General features: G+C 35.4%; 1 protein-coding gene across 1 annotated transcript in view; it reads left to right on the top strand.

Moving 5' to 3' along the window:
* Nucleotides 1-1,617: 1,617 nt before the first annotated feature.
* Nucleotides 1,618-19,282, top strand: part of LOC120633058 (diuretic hormone receptor) — a gene marked incomplete at its 5' end in the record, with an annotated part of 33,014 nt that continues 15,349 nt past the window's right edge. Inside the window, 5 exons of the mRNA XM_039903143.1 lie at nucleotides 1,618-2,062; nucleotides 5,054-5,231; nucleotides 11,783-11,876; nucleotides 13,097-13,199; nucleotides 17,576-17,656. Of these exons, the coding sequence (XP_039759077.1) occupies nucleotides 1,618-2,062; nucleotides 5,054-5,231; nucleotides 11,783-11,876; nucleotides 13,097-13,199; nucleotides 17,576-17,656 (901 nt within the window). The remainder of the gene's footprint in view (nucleotides 2,063-5,053; nucleotides 5,232-11,782; nucleotides 11,877-13,096; nucleotides 13,200-17,575; nucleotides 17,657-19,282) is intronic.

Below are 19,282 nucleotides of genomic sequence, written 5' to 3'. Positions count from 1 at the left end.
CGCCAATCTTGGCAGGATATGAGACACTTATAAAAATTAATGAAAACCTATGTAAACATGTAGCATGTACCATATTCAAGCCAATTAAAAATTTATTGATTGATTGATTTTTGTTTGTTGATAATTGTACTAACTAGGATTTATTCAAATTTCATAATTTTGTGCAATGGACGTGCTGGAATGGCTACTCGCACCGGTATTGTAGTTTGTATTGAATATATTTTACGTTTACATTTATTCTAATAAATTTGCAAGATAATGCAAATTTATTAGAATAATTTTAAACGTATATATTGAAATAAATATATAAATGCGGGTTGGTGCGGGGCGAGGGAAGGACCCATACTACGGACTCTAGTAAGGGACCCCGATACATTGTCGCGACGCTACACTGTAGCGATGTCTGCATTTACCATGCGATCAAACTCGTAGAACTATTTGTATCTCTTCTGTGAAAACGCCAAACTCTACGGCTATTAAATATGGCCGTTGATTTCGAACACTCGAGTCGACAAAAATACTTACATTATAGTAACCATAGACACTACATAGAAATGATGTATAAACTTCATGAAAATATACTACTTAGCGTTTTCTTTTGTGTTTGTTTTAACCACGGGAACTGATTGTTTGATTCTAAATGTTTACTATACTTTAAACATGAACAGATAACAGACGAAAAGAATCCAATTTATAATAATTATGAATTACGAATATAAACGTTTCAGAAGTCATTAAAAATAAACCTATTCGAATAAGGAATTTCTGAGTTTTGAGTTCTATTTCGTGTAAATAAAGTTATCGAACAAAGTCCCTTAAATAATATGTGTGACGTAAAATGTAGCATGGATGCTGTTTGCTATCTAATATACTTAATGACGTCATCCGCTATCCGAAGAATGATTTCGTTTTTGTCGGCGTGATTCGCCTCCTCTCTCTTTTTGCTTCAGACCCCTAAAATGACGGAAGCTATCTGTTTTTATCAGATTTCATTATCTTCAATTGTGAACATTTAATTGTTTCGTAACAACGTTAAATATTTATTTAATGAAAATTCACTAAAAACAACTTGTGATGATACCAAGCATATTCTAGCTGCTGGGCGTACCCTTGCCATGTCCTTAGTAGTAGAATAAGTCAGGAGTCGGTTTAGTGTTTTAAAACGACAATGTTTTGTCATATATTCAGGTACATTGTATACAAAACGAACTGTTTTAGTAAAATGTAATATCGATCAAATACTAAGATTGTTTTAATTATAATAACTTGATTTTTAATAGCCCACTAACACCCATCGAAGCAGCGTGTTGGGTTACAGCACAAATCTTAACTCTAATAATTAGAGAAGAGGCCTGTGGCCAGCGGTGAGACCTTAATAGGATGGGAATAATAATAATACAAGAAAAAAAATGCATACCAAATAAGTAACATGCTTGCGGCGTGTTATCCCATTTAATAGCGAGACAAAGTTTTATTTCAACTGTTTTTTTTGTTGCAGGTTAATTAAGTACGATCGAGTAGTGAAGCATTTGGAGAAAAAAGTAGAATTCCTTGCACGATCCATAAATACTCTTATAGACTACCGATGTTTGCTCTTGCTGTCTTATCACTTGATAAGTTAGAACACAAGCCGCGCGCAAACAATCTTATCATGGTAACATTCAAACTGACGCTAGAGAACTCCGCAGAATCCGTTGCGTTCACGCGTGGTGCGCAGAACACTTGAACAAATTCTCCCGCAATGGAAGAACTAGTTACCCAAGAGACATAAATGTGAGGATCAGTGATAGTGACAATACCAAAGAAAAAGCCAAAGTACACATTTCTAGTCTGGGGGACTTTATATCCGACAAACTGGAGGACCTACATACTTTGGAGGGCACAGAGGGAGTGGGCGATAACACTAGCGAGGAGCTATGCCTTGCAAAGAACTTGAATTTATCAGGTAACTTTTGCGAGGCATACTACGATGGCTTGCTGTGCTGGGATCCGACTCCGTGGAACACAGTTGCGATACAAAAATGCTTCAGCGAGTTCCACGGTGTCCAGTACGATGATACGCGTAAGTAGATGCACCTTTTTCTATCGACTATCGATTACGCTAATATTTCTAGCCAATACCGAAGACTTAGTGTAACAGACAAAAAAGCAAATAACTACGTTTCTAATAATGTTGCAGATGAATGTGCTGTTAAATTGATATTTCAGGATTTCAATTACAATTATTAAGTTGAAATTGAATAAAATATCAACATCATCCATGGCAATATTACCGACAGAGTACACAAAAATACGGTTCGGTACGGTACGGTTCTCCTTTCAGAATTAGAAGGGTTTGTAGTCCACCACGCTGACACAAAGCGGATTGGTAGAATTCACAGACCAATTATAACTTTATTCAGAACTCTCAGGCATGCAGAGTTGCATGCATGTTTAACCTTTCACCATAAAAGCAAGTGATATTTTAATTGCTTAAATTAAAAATGCATTTAACTTCTAAATTGATCGAGCTCGGTCCCCCCGAAGAGAGGTCGAAATCCAAACCACTAGGTTATTGCCAATTCTTAAATTTCTGTTTCTAATCTTACAACACAATTTGTCTGCCAAAAATAAAGTATTTATTGCCTTTTTCTGCCTCATAATTAGTCAGCCGGAATTGATCGATTTAATAGACGACACAGGCTTTTTTGTTATTATTAAACTTCGTTAAGGGAAAATTGGTAAAATTTAAGCATTTTAAGAGTTTTGATGAGTTCTGTATACAGGTGTAGGACTACTAACGATATATAAAAAGGTTTAAATAATTTCTACTAATTATAATTTAATACTTTGCGTGCCAGTTAGTAGCACAGTTTAGCTTGTACTATATACCCGAATCATAGTTAGACGTGGAAGGTATACCGTTGTGATTTCTGTAGTAAAGTCTCCCACCGTTCGTCTAATTAATAAACTCTACCAACGCCTTTATTTTTATTCTTTTTTATTCCACTACAAGTAAGCCCTTAACTGCAATCTCACCTGGTGGTAAGTGATGACGCAGTCTAAGATGATAGCGGGCTAATCTGTTAGGGAGTCATAATCGGTATCTACGCGATATGGCACTGGAACATTAAATCGCTTAGCGGCATGTCTTTTTCGGTAGGGTGGTAAATAGCCTCGTATCAGACCAGACCAGAGAAAATCTGAAATTATAAGTTACCAAATTGGCCCTGCCGGGAATCCAACCCAAGACCTCCTGCTTGAACTCCTGTCAAAAACAGTACCGGTTTTCCCGTAAGGAGTCGCCATTCCAGATTCTATCAGTTTTGTGACCACTATGTTCGCCCATAGCTACTTTAGCTTCGAAAGCGCTGTAGTCTTATAGAGCTCTCGGGTTCGCCCCCGTCCGGGGTCTGATCAGCCTTTGGCAGAGCTGGCAGTTAGCATTTCGGTGCGATGTCGCGTACAAAATGATAAGTGTTAAAGGCAGCGCTGTAGTCTTATAGAGCTCTCGGGTTCGCCCCCGTCCGGGGTCTGATCAGCTTTGGCAGAGCTGGCAGTTAGCATTTCGGTGCGATGTCGCGTACAAAATGATAAGTGTTAAAGGCTTAAAGGCTTTAAATAAGGGTTAAAGGCTTATTATAACCAGTTACCATCTTATTTCAGATCTGTCAAGGACTTTTATTGCATTTATTTGTTTTTTTTTATTTCATATATTGTATAGTAGATTTTCCATTACCTTCTCAGTGAATTTTTTTGTCATGTCAAATACCGACCATTTTCAAAACCCCACACCTTGTATACGATAGTTTCACTGGATATTCTTGGCCCAACCTCGAATCCAGGACCTCGCGTTACCCAACTAAAATACCATCGTGGTAGTTAGTACATAATACGGATAGGTTAGACACTAGCATAACTCACCACAACCGGCAGTTCGAATCTCCATTGTTAAACACATTTAACTACGTAATAAATGTTTATGTACTTTATACTGTAATCAAAGTATCAATACAAAGGGTACTGAATCGTTGGTTCGCTGGTTGTAAGCACTCATATATTATAACGTTATAATTTAATAGGTGTTTGCATGTTAGATAAACGATTAAAATGATTATTTTAGATCAGTTTAGATAACATTTTAGGGCCGGTTCTATCTTCATAATCCTTATTTGAGATATTTGATGTTGTGACACGTTTTGTGGGAAATCGTGCCGAATCTGTTATTATCAATCGTTAGATAGCATAACAGCTGTTCTTGTGTTGTAGGTATTGTTAATCGCTAAAACAAACTGTATTGACCGATCATGGATTAGTGACGTCCTTTTCACATTGTATCCCGTGGCCCTATTACAACGATAAATATACAACGAAATATGTTACAAAAGAGCAGAATTTTGAACATAAATTTGTAAATCTTCTGTGTATTTCACGACTAACGTCTACGGTTCTGGTGGTACTGCAGTCTCTAGAGATCTAATTTTATGACGTAGCATAACGTTGGAATAGTTATGCAGTGACATTTGAAAACAAGGTCCTTGCTTCGAATCCCGGGACGAACTTTATTAGGTATTTAGCTTTTCTGTCTAAGAATTATCAGTAGCAGACCCGGGTAAAAAAATTGGCGGTATCAACCCCCGTGCCTCGGAGATTATAATCGTTAAAGCCCACCAACTCACATTGGAGCAGTTTGGTGGATAGGACCTAAAACCATGTATCCTATAAGAGAATAGACTTGTGCCCAGCGTTGGTGCGTAAATTCCGATTTTGTGCAAATATTATTCACGAGGCTCGGAACGTTTAACAATAATTGTTAAGTCACAAACTAGAATTTTGTAGAAGCTCCTTTTAAACCGGGGCGTGATTGGAACCCTTGTAGTTTTAGTTTTAAATTAACAACTAGATAATATCCACATTACCTGAAAAATATTCAGAAATACATCATAAGCGCGTTTATGCATATTTGAATTAAGAGGTTTTATATGTTTAAATTAAATTTAAATTAAAAGTAAGTTTTTAAGTAAGTAAAATAAAAAGTAAATTTTTGTTAAGAGATGCTTTTTTTTCCTAACAGAAAACGCGTCAAGGTACTGTTTGGACGGCAGGTGGCGCAACTATTCCGATTACGTGAATTGCACAGAACGGATAGCAAACGTATCGCCGACAGATGTCACCAGCCTCATATACCTAGCCGGCTACTCGCTCAGCTTAGCCGTGCTGTCACTAGCTGTATTTGTTTTCCTTTATTTCAAGTAAGTATCACAGAAAAACACAATTTTTTAAATACATGACAGCGGCCACAGTTGTTTGATAGTTGATAGTAGCGGCAGAAAGTGCTGACGGCACATGTACCAATCTCTATTATTCTGTGACGTTTTTCCTTTCTTATGAGCTCCATAGTATATCTATATCATATCGGAACGCTAAATTATTTGGCGAAGGCTTTGCTTTTTAGGGTGGTAAATTGTAGTGCAAAGCCTTTCCCTGTAATGGGCGTTCAATGGGTTAGTGATTGTGATAATGATTTAAATCTAAGCTTTTACAGAATTAATGCCTCGTCCTCGTACGTGGGGAAGGGACAAGGTCGCGTCGCCCCGACCTTATGCCATTTAAGATTGGAGCACCCAGGCTTATATGTGGCTCAAAGATGTCAACCCCTTTAATGACGTAGCATTAAAGGGGTATTGCAATGCTACCATTGTATTTATTACTTCTTAAACAAAACAGTATAAAATATTTGGGCCACGATTCAATTACTAGTTCATTAATATCATCAATCGGCCGATTGGCGCAGTAGGCAGGGATCCGGCTTTTTGAGCACAAGGCCGTGGGTCCGATTCCCACAACCGGAAAATCTTTGTGTGATGAACATGAATGTTTTCAGTATCTAGGTGTTTATATGTATATTATGAGTATTTATTTATATTATTAATAAAAATATATGACAGTCATCTTAGTACCCATAAAACAAGCTACGCTTACTAGATGGCGATGTGTGTATTGTAAAAAATAGATCAATAGCCACTGCTGCAGTTCACTGCTAACTGACTGGCTCAGCCTCTGAGTGACAGGCCTCTCTTAATGCCGGATTGCTATTTAGTTCCGTAATTAAATGATCGTGATGTTTTTTTTTACTCCACTACAAGCTGGCTTATGACTAACCTGGTGGAAAATAATTATGCAGACTAAGATGACAACCGGCTAACATATCGCTAATATCGCTAATAACGCTTAATCGCTTGGAGGCACGTCTTTATCGAATCGGAGCCTCCCACCAGACCAGATCAGAGAAGATTCTAAACTTATCAAAATAAATCCTAAATTACCGCGCCTTCCGATAAAAACCAGAACCTCCACTCATAAGATTGCTTTAACCACTGTGCCAGATATAAAGCGGCTGTGTAGCACACACATAACTCTCAGATCTCCTCGACGCCACGTTTTTCTATACAAAATTATACTAATTATGTTTTCGGAATAGTTTACAAATCCATTCAAAATTAACACAGGCGCAGATAATAATTTAATCATAATACAACAAGCCTTTATAATCCGATGCTTCAGAACCACTGTATTATTCATTACAAGCAAATAGTTACGACGACCGTATTATCAACAACAAACAATGGAAGTCGAACACAAAAGTTGCCAGCGTCTTATTAAAAGCGTACTGTAAGGGAAAGCTGGTGGGAATTTAAACGGAATTATTTTAAAAAGCCAGAAAGTTTTTAATATAGTACTATCATGCTAGAATTTGACAACCTTGTCTGGTGTCAGACCTAAGCCATAGCTAGTTACCACCCTACCAACAAATACGTGCTGCCAAGCGTTTGAGCTTTCCGTACGATGTCGTAATAGATAACATTTATGGCTTGTATTTATTAATAATAATTAACGCATACAATTTTTGTCGAAACAAGTACCCAGTAACGTTAATAAATCCTTACTAATATTTTAACGGAATAGTGTGTTTGTTTGTCGTTCCTTCAAGCAATAACTGAGCAACCAATTGACTTGATTTTGGTATGGAGTTAGTTAAAAAGACGGAGGGTAACATACTGTTTTAGCGCAGAAAAACAAACCGTAAAAACCGTAGTAATCGCAGACGAAGAATACGGCAAACAGCTAGTATAAACAACTCCATAAACGGACTGATGAGGTAGAGTCGGTAGAGGTTTTGATAACTCAAAAATTGCCAACAAGGTATTATTAAGTATTTATCAAACACTTTAATATCTGCTTAAGTCTATCATCTGCTCTTAGACCATTGTGAGGCTATACTAAAAATAAAAATTCTGGAGCAAAACTTTCATTTACTGCTTGCATGTGTAAGTGAACGAAATGAATTCTTACATATTGAAGAACCTTGTGAAGCCAGATCCGGTAGAAAAGTTTGGCTGGATTTCTTTTACGTCTTTGTAAAGGGAATTATTTATGTTTAAACTTACATTTACCTAGGAACTTTTGGATTACCTTCGAAGAGTTACGATGCTTAATAATTGAACATTTAACAATTATAATAAAAAAGTTGAAATACTCTTTACATACGTTGTACAATATTTAAAAACACTAACACTTACATTTATTTTACCAAAATTAGGTTAGACATTTTGCATTATCACTTCTTTATGCTTTTGCTTTGCACATTTTGCTGCTTTCATTTTTGTAACTCCAAAGGATACACCACCGGAAAGATTCTCGAAATAGAATTATTTTGACACTAGCTGTTGCCTGCGTTCTTTGTCCCTTTTTTTCAAATCTCGTGGGAACCGGTAGTTTTCCTGGGATAGCCTATGTTAGTGTCTGTCTTTTAAACTAACTCCATACCAAAAATCAAGTTGATTCGTTGCTGAGTTGGGGCGTAAAGGAATGACAAACAAAGAAACAAATTAATGAACAACGACACTGTCATATTTGTAATATTACCATTTTAAAACAGTGAAACGTTAATTGCCACTCTGGCACAACTCTCGCGAGTAGTAATTACGATTGATTATAGCTCACGGCGTCCAAAGTTCGATTGCTTGGTCGAGAAAAATAATTGGTAGCTTGTCATATAAAAAAACAATTTCATACACTGTATAGGGGACGTCTTATTACTTGAAAATAACTTAAGACGTTATTAATCTTAACTTTATGTCGATAAGCCTAATGTGTATGTAAGCTACCTAATAATCTTTAATCCGTAACAATCGTAATCATTCTCGAAAATATAATTAACGAAGATTGAATAAATGAATAATTATTATCTACCAGTACGTAATACTGTACATATTGTAAACACCTACACGTTAAACATAAATCAGAAGCAGGAGGATTTGTTTTAACTAGAATTAACTTAATTATTAATATAGAATTGCTTAAACTTACATCAAAAAAAGGAATTTTCCAAACTTCATTGTACTCTAACGACTTTTAATCGAATTACAGTACTGAGTTTCTAATCTAGATCATCTTATGTTGCAATAGGCAAAATAATAATTTTAGAAACGGGTTTCTTTACAGCGCAGGGTAACTACACGCGTTAGATTATCCACATTGGGATGCTTTTTTAAAGCCAACGAGATCGAGCAAGATCTACTTCTTTGAAGAAGATCGTATCCGATCCTTGGTTCTTCAATAAATTCCTTACATTTATAGCTTAGTTAAATATTCAGAAGACCTTCTTTGCCAGAAGTCTTGTAGCATTCTTTGAGTTAAATGTCATCGCGTAAGACTGCTCACACTACCCTCTTCGTAATTTGACTCTGGTAGGAGAGAACCAGAGGTTCACCCACTAAGAAATATACTGGCATTAAGGGAAGCGGTTCGGGGGTTATTATCAGTAGCCTTGGTCAAAGATTTGCTCGTTTGCAATCGAGGAGTCATGGTTAAAATGCACGTGAATTTTACAAAGGAGCTAACAACATTATTGCAGTAATAACTTTTGTAGGTATATCTTACAGCTTGTAAAGCTGTTTCGTTTCATACTTGTACGATATGTCGGTTTCCACAAAAGCGGTCTTCTCTCAATTCGAAAGCAAACTTGTAGACGAAGTTTGAAACTGTTGAATAGCATTAAACGTGACAACAATTCGACACAATTATCCTAACAGATATGCCCGTATTGGTCCCATTTCCTTAGAATATATTTCCTTACATTTAATTAAGTTTATTTATTTATTTTATTTATTTAAACTCTTTATTTGTATACCACAACATTTAAAATATAACAAAAACAGAAACATCGAAAGAAGTAGTAATACAAAAGGCGGCCTTATCGCTTAATAGCGATCTCTGCCAGGCAACCTTAGAATTAGGAAAAAAAAGAGGAGAATAGACTGCTGGTGGTACAAATATTAAAATACATACATGCAAATAACTACATGCTAATACATAAACTAGTGTGCACAAATAGATAAAAAGTAAATAATATAATAAATAAATAAATATAAAAATAAACTAATATATATAATAACAACACTTACATAATTAAATACTTTTAACATACAATAAATGAGTAAGTACATATATACATACTATTAAAAGTCGTTAACAATATAATGGGCCTTAACTGCTCTTTTAAATATCGCCAGTGATTTGGATCGTCGTATGCTCAATGGAAGCGCATTCCACAATTCCACAGCTCGTACGCTAAACGAACGCTTATAAAATTTTGTCCTATGATAAGGCATACACAGCGTCAGCGCACGGCACGATCTTACACCAGATTGCTCACCAAGAAAAGTGAACTTCTCTTTTAAATACGAGGGAGTATTTAGATGAAATAACACACAGTACAGAAGAGAAAGTACATGCATATCCCGGCGACGACGAATAGGAAGCCACTTGAGTTTTTGTCGAAATTCGGAAACATGGTCATATTTGCGAAGGCCAAATATGAACCGAATAGCAAGATTTTGAAGACGCTCAAGTTTATTAAGCTGATCCTCGGTCAGATTAAGAAAGCTTGCATCCGCATAATCGAGAATAGATAGAAAGAGAGAATGTGCTAGCATAACTTTGGTCGGAATTGGAAGAAATGATTGCAGCCTTCGCAACGAGCTCATCGCCACAAACACTTTCTGACTCAGCTCTTTGACATGCGCTGTCCATGACAATTCCCGGTCGAGGTATACACCAAGATCTTTAACAGAGTCACAAAAAGGAATAGCGATGCCATTATAAATAACAGAAGGAATGCTCAGCCAATCAACCCTCGCGATCATTCCTGAGCTACCAATAACGATAGCTTTTGATTTTGCAGGATTGACCTTTAGCCCATATTGCCTGCTCCACTCAGAAATTGCAGCCATATCATTATTTATAGCTGCAACAGCAGAACCAAGACAACCAGCAGCAATTTAATCCTTTGATTTACGTAGATAAGCGAACAAAGACGGAGGTAGAAGCTTACTAGTTACTACCGACTACCAAGCAGTATTATTGCAATCCTCAAAAGCTCATAACAGTCCACTGCTGGACTAAAAGATTCTTCCAACAGGAGCGTTTGCAAATAATCAGCACGCTGAGCAGACCGGTTATATAAGATAATTTTGTAGTAGCACAGAGAACGCTGCTGTCCACTCACTGTTAAATTCCCTTAGTCGCCTCGTACCACATCCGAGGCAGTGGCGTGCACTTCATACATGCACAAAAACCCTGCCTACCCTAAAATTTATATATAACTCTTGTAAGGAAGTTTTTGCTGTTTTATGCAATTTTTTTGCTGTATGCATACCCTGGTAAGAAGCCTAGTGCACGCCACTGATCCGAGGGAAGAGAAGGGGTTGTGACTACTGTGTTCTTATCTGCTGTCACCACAAGGCGCCAGTCTTTCAAAATTATAGTATATAGGTATTTATTAACTAGATAGTTATCTTGCCACGAAATTGGTCTCAGAACAGGATATTTTTCATCCCCAAACATTTTTTTTATTAAAATATCCTAAAGTGAATTAGTACTCGAAGGTAGTTGTGAAATGAAAAATACAGTCAAATAATGTAAGTGGACAAGGCTTTTCTTCACAATTTTTTTTGTTTCTATAGTTCTTTTATTTCAGGCAACCCAAAGGACCATATAAAACACCCAAAATACTATAGTTACATCATCATCATGATTATCATTTCAACCCATTACCGGTCCGCTACAGTGCACGGGTCTCCTCCCACACAAGAAGGGTTTAGGCCGTAGTCCACCACGCTGGCCAATGCGGATTGTTTGGCTTCACGCGCCTTTGAGAACTTTATGGAGAACTATCGGGCGTGCAGGTTTTCTCACGATATTTTCCTGGAATTCATGCTAGTATCCTAACTCGGCCCCCGAAAATGGAGCCGAAGTCCTAACGGCTATCACCGCTTTAAATCAGGCCACGAAATACCATACAAATACAGTATAATATGAAAATAAACACAACATAACAAGTAATATTCATCAATATAAAATTAGCTTAAACTAAGACGGGATCTATTTGTTTCTTTGTTTATAATCAATAAACTTTGAAAGTACTCAACTAATTTTTAACTATTTTAACTATTCTTCCACTGTTAGAAATCAATTTTATCCACAAGTAAGATAAGCCAAAGTTTATTTAATGTATATATAATTAAAAAGTTATTTGTAATTAATTTTCAAGAAAATTTTGAAACTTTGCCCTTTACATCGTGTTATTTTACATTTTACCTAGTTTAGGAGATAAAAATAAGATTCACACGGGAGGAGAGTTTATGTCTACAAGTAAGGTATCCGCGTGGCCAATATGCATCCCACGATTGAAACCGCGGTAACACGCTACTTCGTTAAAACTTTGGTATTTTTGTTTCAGAGACCTAAGATGTCTTCGGAATACTATACACACTAATTTAATGACGACGTACATTTTGTCAGCTTGCAGTTGGATGTTAAATTTAGCATTACAAGTAAGTGATTCTCTTTTTTTTATTTCCACTACAACTTAGATATTGACTGCAATCTCAACTAATGCTAACTGCCTTTAACAGGTAGGCGATTATAACCCTAATCGGTTCCTACGCAATATTGGCCCAAAACGCCTTGGCGATTGGGACATCAAACAGACCAGATCAGCGAAAATTCAGAAATTATAAATTCCGAAATTACCCCTGCAGGGGATCGAACCCAGGAGCTCCAACTTGTAAGATCACAGCACATACAACTGCGCCAGGGAGTTCGATTACATAGTTCGTAGTTAGTAAATTCAGTCCTATCTATAATCATTGTAACGTAATATTTATCGCTTACTATTTTAGTGCCTTAATTTTCATGTAATCAGAGATCTCTGTAAGGCGATCGAGTATCATCAATAGATTTTCCCTCTTGATAAAAAGGTGTTTTACTGAATGAGTAGGTACACTATTTCGATCGTACTCACGGTCGACCGAGTGTTGCTTTGTGTTTTGGGTGAGGACTTGGATTCATTACCTAATTGTGCTGAGATAATAAGTATTCTTACACCTTTTTAATAGATAAAAAACAGAGTGTTATTAATAAATACAAAAAAACAAATAAAATCAAAGAGGCTTATCTTAATGCAAAAGTGTGTTAACTTTTTGCCTATGCTCGACTTGGTGCTGCACTGATCTTGATGAAATTGTACAAAAATATAGGTTGCAACCTGGTAATGGACATAGGATACTTTTTATCCTGGAGCACGATGGTAAAGTTACCAGGGGTTTAAAAGTTAAAGCCATCGTTACTTGTGCACGGCTTCACAGCTATAACGATCTTGCGTACAATATTATAGCAATTAATATAATTATTATAAATCACATAAAAACATTTTCTTACTCTGGCCTACGAAGAATTAGTTTTTTTAATGACTGAAACTGGAAATTGGATACAGATTTCTATTTTCGATGGCATTTCAATTTGATTTCCCAGTAGATATCGCTGAAAACTTACGCCATATTTTGTGCGGTTTCCTGGGATGTCTAGATTTGGTCTTGCGAACAGCGTATAGCCCTCACAATAAACGGGGTGTTTTGCGATAACTAAGGTTAAATCGGATTCGAGAATATCAAGTATTGGATAATATTAAAGGCTCTGTTGAAATTGAAACATTCTACTTATCCTGCAAACTTTATCGTTTAAGGAATACAATCAATGTTATTATTTATTTCAGAATTGGTCAGAAGAAGCCAACCAAGACCAAACATCATGCATGATTCTCGTCATATGCATGCACTATTTCTATCTTACGAATTTCTTTTGGATGTTGGTGGAAGGTGAGTAAAATTATTATAGTAAATAATAATTTATTGGAAAAAACAATAACGTTTACTACATATAAAAAGTCACTATTTATTTTTCTAGTCATTGCGAAGTAAAAAATATTTTTTTTATATACAATTTACAGTTTCGCACTCCGAAAAATCTTGACATGATCTTTTAATCTTAAGAATTCAAAAATTAGAAATATATTATCAGTGTTAACTTATCACCAAAGTCCTATAACAGTCTACTACTGGACTTAGGGCTCCTTCTAACGGGAGGGTTTTCCGATATACCTCACGCTGAGCAGACAGGTCGGTGATCGCAGTAGATGTAGTAGTAGTACAGACACAGAAAAAGCAACTGACCGTTCTCGGCTTTATTCGCTTAGCTGCCTCGTACTACACCCGTGTTATGTATGGTGTCGACTGTATTCTGATCTGACGTCACGACACGGCACTACCAATATAAATATACATTGAAAAACGTTCAAATATAACTATGTATGAATTTAAATATTACACATGTACTAATTATATGTATTTAATATCAATCCGCGCCATTTAAGAATAGATTTACGGAATAAGCCGATGTTGTGTTTTCTCTTTCACATGATATACGGACGTGCGAATATTGTCTTAGTAAGATAGCACGAAATAGGCCGACTTTTATTAATGTTTTCTTTAAATTAAAATATACATTTAATTAGTACATGTGTTATATTTAAAATTTATACAGCGTTGGATTTGAACGTTTCTAAATGTATATTTATACCTTTCTACATTTCTTAAATAGTTATACCTACATAATTATTTACAATCTTTTTTAAACATATATTTAAAAAAAACTTATCAATATCTTGTTTTCATATAAAGGGTTGTCTGTTAGGGTTTGCTTTTGCAATAAGAACGCATTTGCACAAAACTGTATTTATATACGTCTATTTCTTTTTTTATCTTTTTTAATTTTTTTTTCTATTTCTTCTGTTTCTTGCATTGTTTCAAAGTTTGTTCAATAAAGTATTCTATATAAATAAATTAAAATAAATATCAAGATTATTTACAGACATGGCTGTAAATTAACTGAAATTTATATGAAGCAGTAGACTCAATTAAAATTAATTACATTTATCAAATATTAAACCAATCAAAACAGAATTTAATTAAATAAGCCCATAAAGGGCACTTCTTTGTTCGTCTAACAAATGTAGAATGTTGCTAAATCGCATTGTGTGGAATAATTATTAATGTAACAATAGTTATGTAAATTCATTTAGTTCCCCCAGGAACTGTTAACTTTGAAGCTTCTGTTTCACTTGTATAACCGTTAACAAGGGTTGGACGGCTAACATTTCGAGCTACATCAAAAATTTAAACCCTCAAAAAGACTTTCTACAGCTTTGCCGAAATTCATCAAATTCATTTTCATGCTGAAATTTGGGAGACCGCGCGATACGCTGTGAATCATATTTTATATATATTTTATGTGCGAACCCTGTTTTATTAATTCCCAGTAGGTTTCCACGGAATGCAGGAGGGTCAGGATTTATAGTGAGATTAGTCATTCCTACGTAGATATACTCCGTCCGTTTGAGTAATTAACAAAACATATAAGTACAAAGTTTACATTAAAAGCAAGCTTATAATAAAATCCTTTGAAGGTCATCATCATCATAATATCAACCCATTACCGGCCCACTACAGAGCACTGGTCTCCTCCCACAATAAAAAGGGGTTAAGGCCGTAGTATGTGCTGATTGGTGGACGGTACGGTATGGGATACTACGTTGTTAACAAAAAGTATAACTGGCTAAGTTTGCTATGAGCTTTTTGTCAGACCAGGCAGCTTACAAAACATCGCTTAAAGTAGTGTTATTAGTTTTTTTTACATCAAGTCCTTGAAATAAGGATTATTATTCTGAATTAAAACGTCCACAAAATTTAAATAACAATATCTAAAGCGTGGTAGTATAGGGGCAGAGCGGGGCAGAGCGCTTTTGCAACCTTTATAACTTAAAATAAAGCAGCTTTAAGTTTACGAATATAGTTACCAATATTATCACAATACAATGTTATAAACTGAAAGGCTTTGAAGTGTATTTTATAAGCTTATTTGAAAACATTATATTTTTACTGGTTAATTTATTCATTGAATGTAACATAAATGAATGAAATATTTACCAACAAAAATAACGGGACAAAAAAATTAAATAATTAAGCATTGCATTGCCTATTTATTATCTCAATATTTTTAGCAAACATGCATTTAAAAACGTTTAATCTTATATATGAATGCTAATATTACACATGATCTCATATTATTCCCATACTCGTGAAATGTTTTTTTTTATAACCCTTAACTGCAATCTCGCTTGGTGGTAAATGATGATACAGAATAAGGTAGCGGGATAACCTGTTAGGGAGTATGGCAGTTATCTATAACCCATATATATCCCTAATAGGTTTCTTCCCGACATCGTACCGTAACTTCCAGCCACGGCCGAGGCCTCCCAACAAGCTAAAAATTAAAGAGATAACTCCTTACCAGGAGTAGTTATTTGTAGAAATATATATTATACCGGTTTTCTCCCGCGGCTTTTGAAGTAGTCGCAGTTATAAATATGTCCGATGCAAACTTACATTCTATCGTGTTAGCCCACGCAAAAAACGATTCTTAAAAAAAATTAATGAAATGAAAAATCGGTCCGTCAGTAACATCACAGACTCGCTGACAAGTAGATACACAGATATTTTGCGTCAAGAGTAACACCAATTATTTTAAAAAGCCTTATATAATTATGAAGTTCGTAGTCTCTCGTGTTTATTGTCTTTAAAATCATACAATTATACCAAATATCCAACTTAACAAAGATTTAACAGATAATGAGAAAAATGAAATAGGTGGCACCCTCCGAAATGAAATAGCTTTAGCTAACTAACTAACGTTGATGGATTACGGGATTAACAATTTACCAGAAGTCGATCTGTCAATGCCTCGTACGCGAAAAAAATATCGTACATGGCTCCAATACATAACACACACGTATTTTCCGATAAATCATACCAAATATTACCGATTACCGACTGGTAAAAGATAGAGTGGAAGTTAGGCTTTTCGGGGCAAGAGCTCTTCATGGGAATTACTACTGTCATGTTTATTTCTGCCGCAAAGCACCATTGCTGTTTCGGTTTGAAGGGCGTGGTTGCTGGTGTAATTACACAAACATGAGGATTAACGCCTACACCTAAGGTTGATCGCCACAGGGCACTTTCTGGGACGTGTGTCTAATATGCTCTGCGAAGCGTTGCTCAGTTTATAGGCAATGATTTTCCACTTTAAGTTATTACTATAATAAAAGAGCTTACCACCATAAAAACAAACAGTACCATACTCCTCATGTTTGCCCAGGCTAATGAGAACTAATGAGAACTGAGACATGGTCGCTAACTATGGGCCACATAAGAAGGCTCAGAGTCAGTCAGCGGGCGATGGAGAGAGCTATGCTAGGAGTATCTCTACGTGATCAAATGAGAGATGAGAGAAATGAGGAGATCCGTAGAAGAACTAGAGTTACCGACATAGCTCAACGAGTCGCGAAGCTAAAGTGGCAATGGGCAGGGCACATAGCTCGGAGAACCGATGGACGTTGGGGTCTTAAGGTGCTGGAATGGCGTCCCCGCACCGGTAAACGCAGCGTAGGTCGGCCCCCAGCGAGGTGGACAGATGACATCAGGGAGCCGCTGGAGGCAAGCGGCCCAGGACCGTGTATTGTGGAACTCCGTACAAAAGACCTATAAACTGACAGTTATGTCAGTTCTGAATATGATATCTTCTAAGTTTAAGAGCGTGACATTACGGGATTCGATTTCAATAGTAGTTAAAATCCGTCATTAAAAAAGAGATTAATGAAAGAAAGCCGACAGACTTTGAGTAGCAGCTGCACCAATTTTTACATAGTGTTTCAGCCTTGTTCTTTTTGAGTATTATAAGGTTTACTTAGGCATTATTAATTAAGCTCAAGGTAAAAAAAACTCCTTAGCGAAATCTTATAACAACGTACTATTAATAAAGAGAGCAACATGCTCTGTAAAAAAAAAAGTCTCAGACTCAAATTTTGTAAGAGCCTATAAAGTAAAAGTCTATTTCAAATAAAGAATAGTATTTTAAATATTCTTATGCTCAGTATACTAAATATCGTTGGTAGAATAAGTAACTGTTAATATATCAAACAAAAGGCTCTGGGGCCTTTTAATGTTCCAACAAGCTGCTCCAATGCGAGTTTTTAACGAGGCTTTAATTAACGATTATTCCTACAAGTAAGTAATAATAACCGGACAGTCTCCTTTTTTATACAAATAATATAATACATTAAACATAGATTCCTTTCCAGGTCTATATCTGTACATGCTAGTCGTAGAAACTTTCACCGCAGAGAATATAAAACTCAAAGTTTACACCACCATCGGATGGGGTAAGTCTGAAATGTTATTTTTTACATCGACTCCTTATTTAGTTATTTATTTGATTTTTTTTGCATACAATTATATTAAAACATTTTAAATTTGAAGTACTTTAATAGTTTTATGTGTATACATAGCAGAGCAATTTCGCTAAAATTAAAGAAAAGAGTATTCCATGTCTGTAGAAAAGTGAAAGACAAATTTATGAAAAAAGACTTTATTCTGGGGTGTGCTAGGCTAGGGTGACAACAAATAATACATGTGTAACTGTGTATGTAGGTATATCTAGGCAAATATTATAAAGAGAAAGAAGTTTTTATTTATTTGTTTATTTTTTGTACCCCATAGACTCCGTAACTGGACTGATCTACCACTTTTTACCTAACGAAAGCTAAACTAACATTTAAAAAAGTTAAGTTACAAAATTCATTATTTTTCGTTATTAAAGATACATACATTTTATGGGCTACTGGGGAACTACAAAAACCCCCAGGTAAACTGATGGATCCAGAGGGATTTGCAAAAACGTTTAGAAACGCGGTCGAAGCCGCGGACAACAGTGTATATTAAAAGACTGCATAAATTATCTCGAGGATGAAGTGTTACAGAATAATAAATAGGTCTCTTATAAGGTCGGTACTCTCTCACTCTGAAAATTCAAACTGCTAAAATTAAAATTAAATATTTCATAGTCGTAAAAGCTTAGTGGTATCAAATCTCACAAGTACCAGATTCTTACATTAAAATGAAGAATTTGAATGAGCTCTCGTAGTAACTAAATGATAATAAAACTTTGTTTATAACACATCTGCCGAAAACTGCAGGAATTTTCACTTTTCAAATTGAATTTTAATAGATGAAATTAGAGCCGGATGCTTCCGGGCTACCTTGTCATTGAGAAATTTATCAATTGTGAAAATATATAGCAACCTCATTATGGTAAAAAAAGTTTTTTAGCACATTGTTTATGCATTGGTAGGTCAAAAAATATCGCGGGAATGTGTTAATTATAAAGCATATAATATTAGAGTTAATGGCTTTAAGGTGAATAATGTAAAAGGATATGTGTGCCTTATTTTGTCTTTTCATTGTGTGCAATAAAGAATTTATCTATCTATCTATCTTTTCTGTTAATAGTTGTTGTGTAAATGATTAACGTATCTAACACCATGTGCATATTATCTTCACAGAGGTAATAGCCTAGTTATTTTGAGGGTTTGAAAGAACGGAAAATAAACAAGCCTTGCTATTTCAATGTCAGTAATTTGTCAGTTTTATCTGACTGCGTAGGCAGTTAAGGTTTTTTTTTATTCAAGTATTTAGTTCACCGTCAGCTTTACATTTGAAAAAAAAAACAATAAGAACAAGAAGTTGTTATTGTCTTTCATAATACGAAGACAAAATGTAATACTTATAGGAAAACACCGCATGCAAATAAATATGGTTAAATTATAAGGTTACAAAAACAAACTACGCAAACAAGTTAAGTATATCCGGTGCAGGCGCGTTATAAAATTTCAATTCTCAGGCCATCAAAACAATTTGTTAAAGAAGTAGGTCTGCTATTTTGTTAATATATAAAGCTAATATTAATTAAATATATGCAATTCATAATAATTATAAGCAGTGATAGCTTC

This window comes from Pararge aegeria, chromosome 21, assembly GCF_905163445.1.
Source record: "Pararge aegeria chromosome 21, ilParAegt1.1, whole genome shotgun sequence".
Lineage (NCBI taxonomy): Eukaryota > Metazoa > Arthropoda > Insecta > Lepidoptera > Nymphalidae > Pararge > Pararge aegeria.
This window is presented reverse-complemented; position numbering and strand designations above follow the sequence as displayed.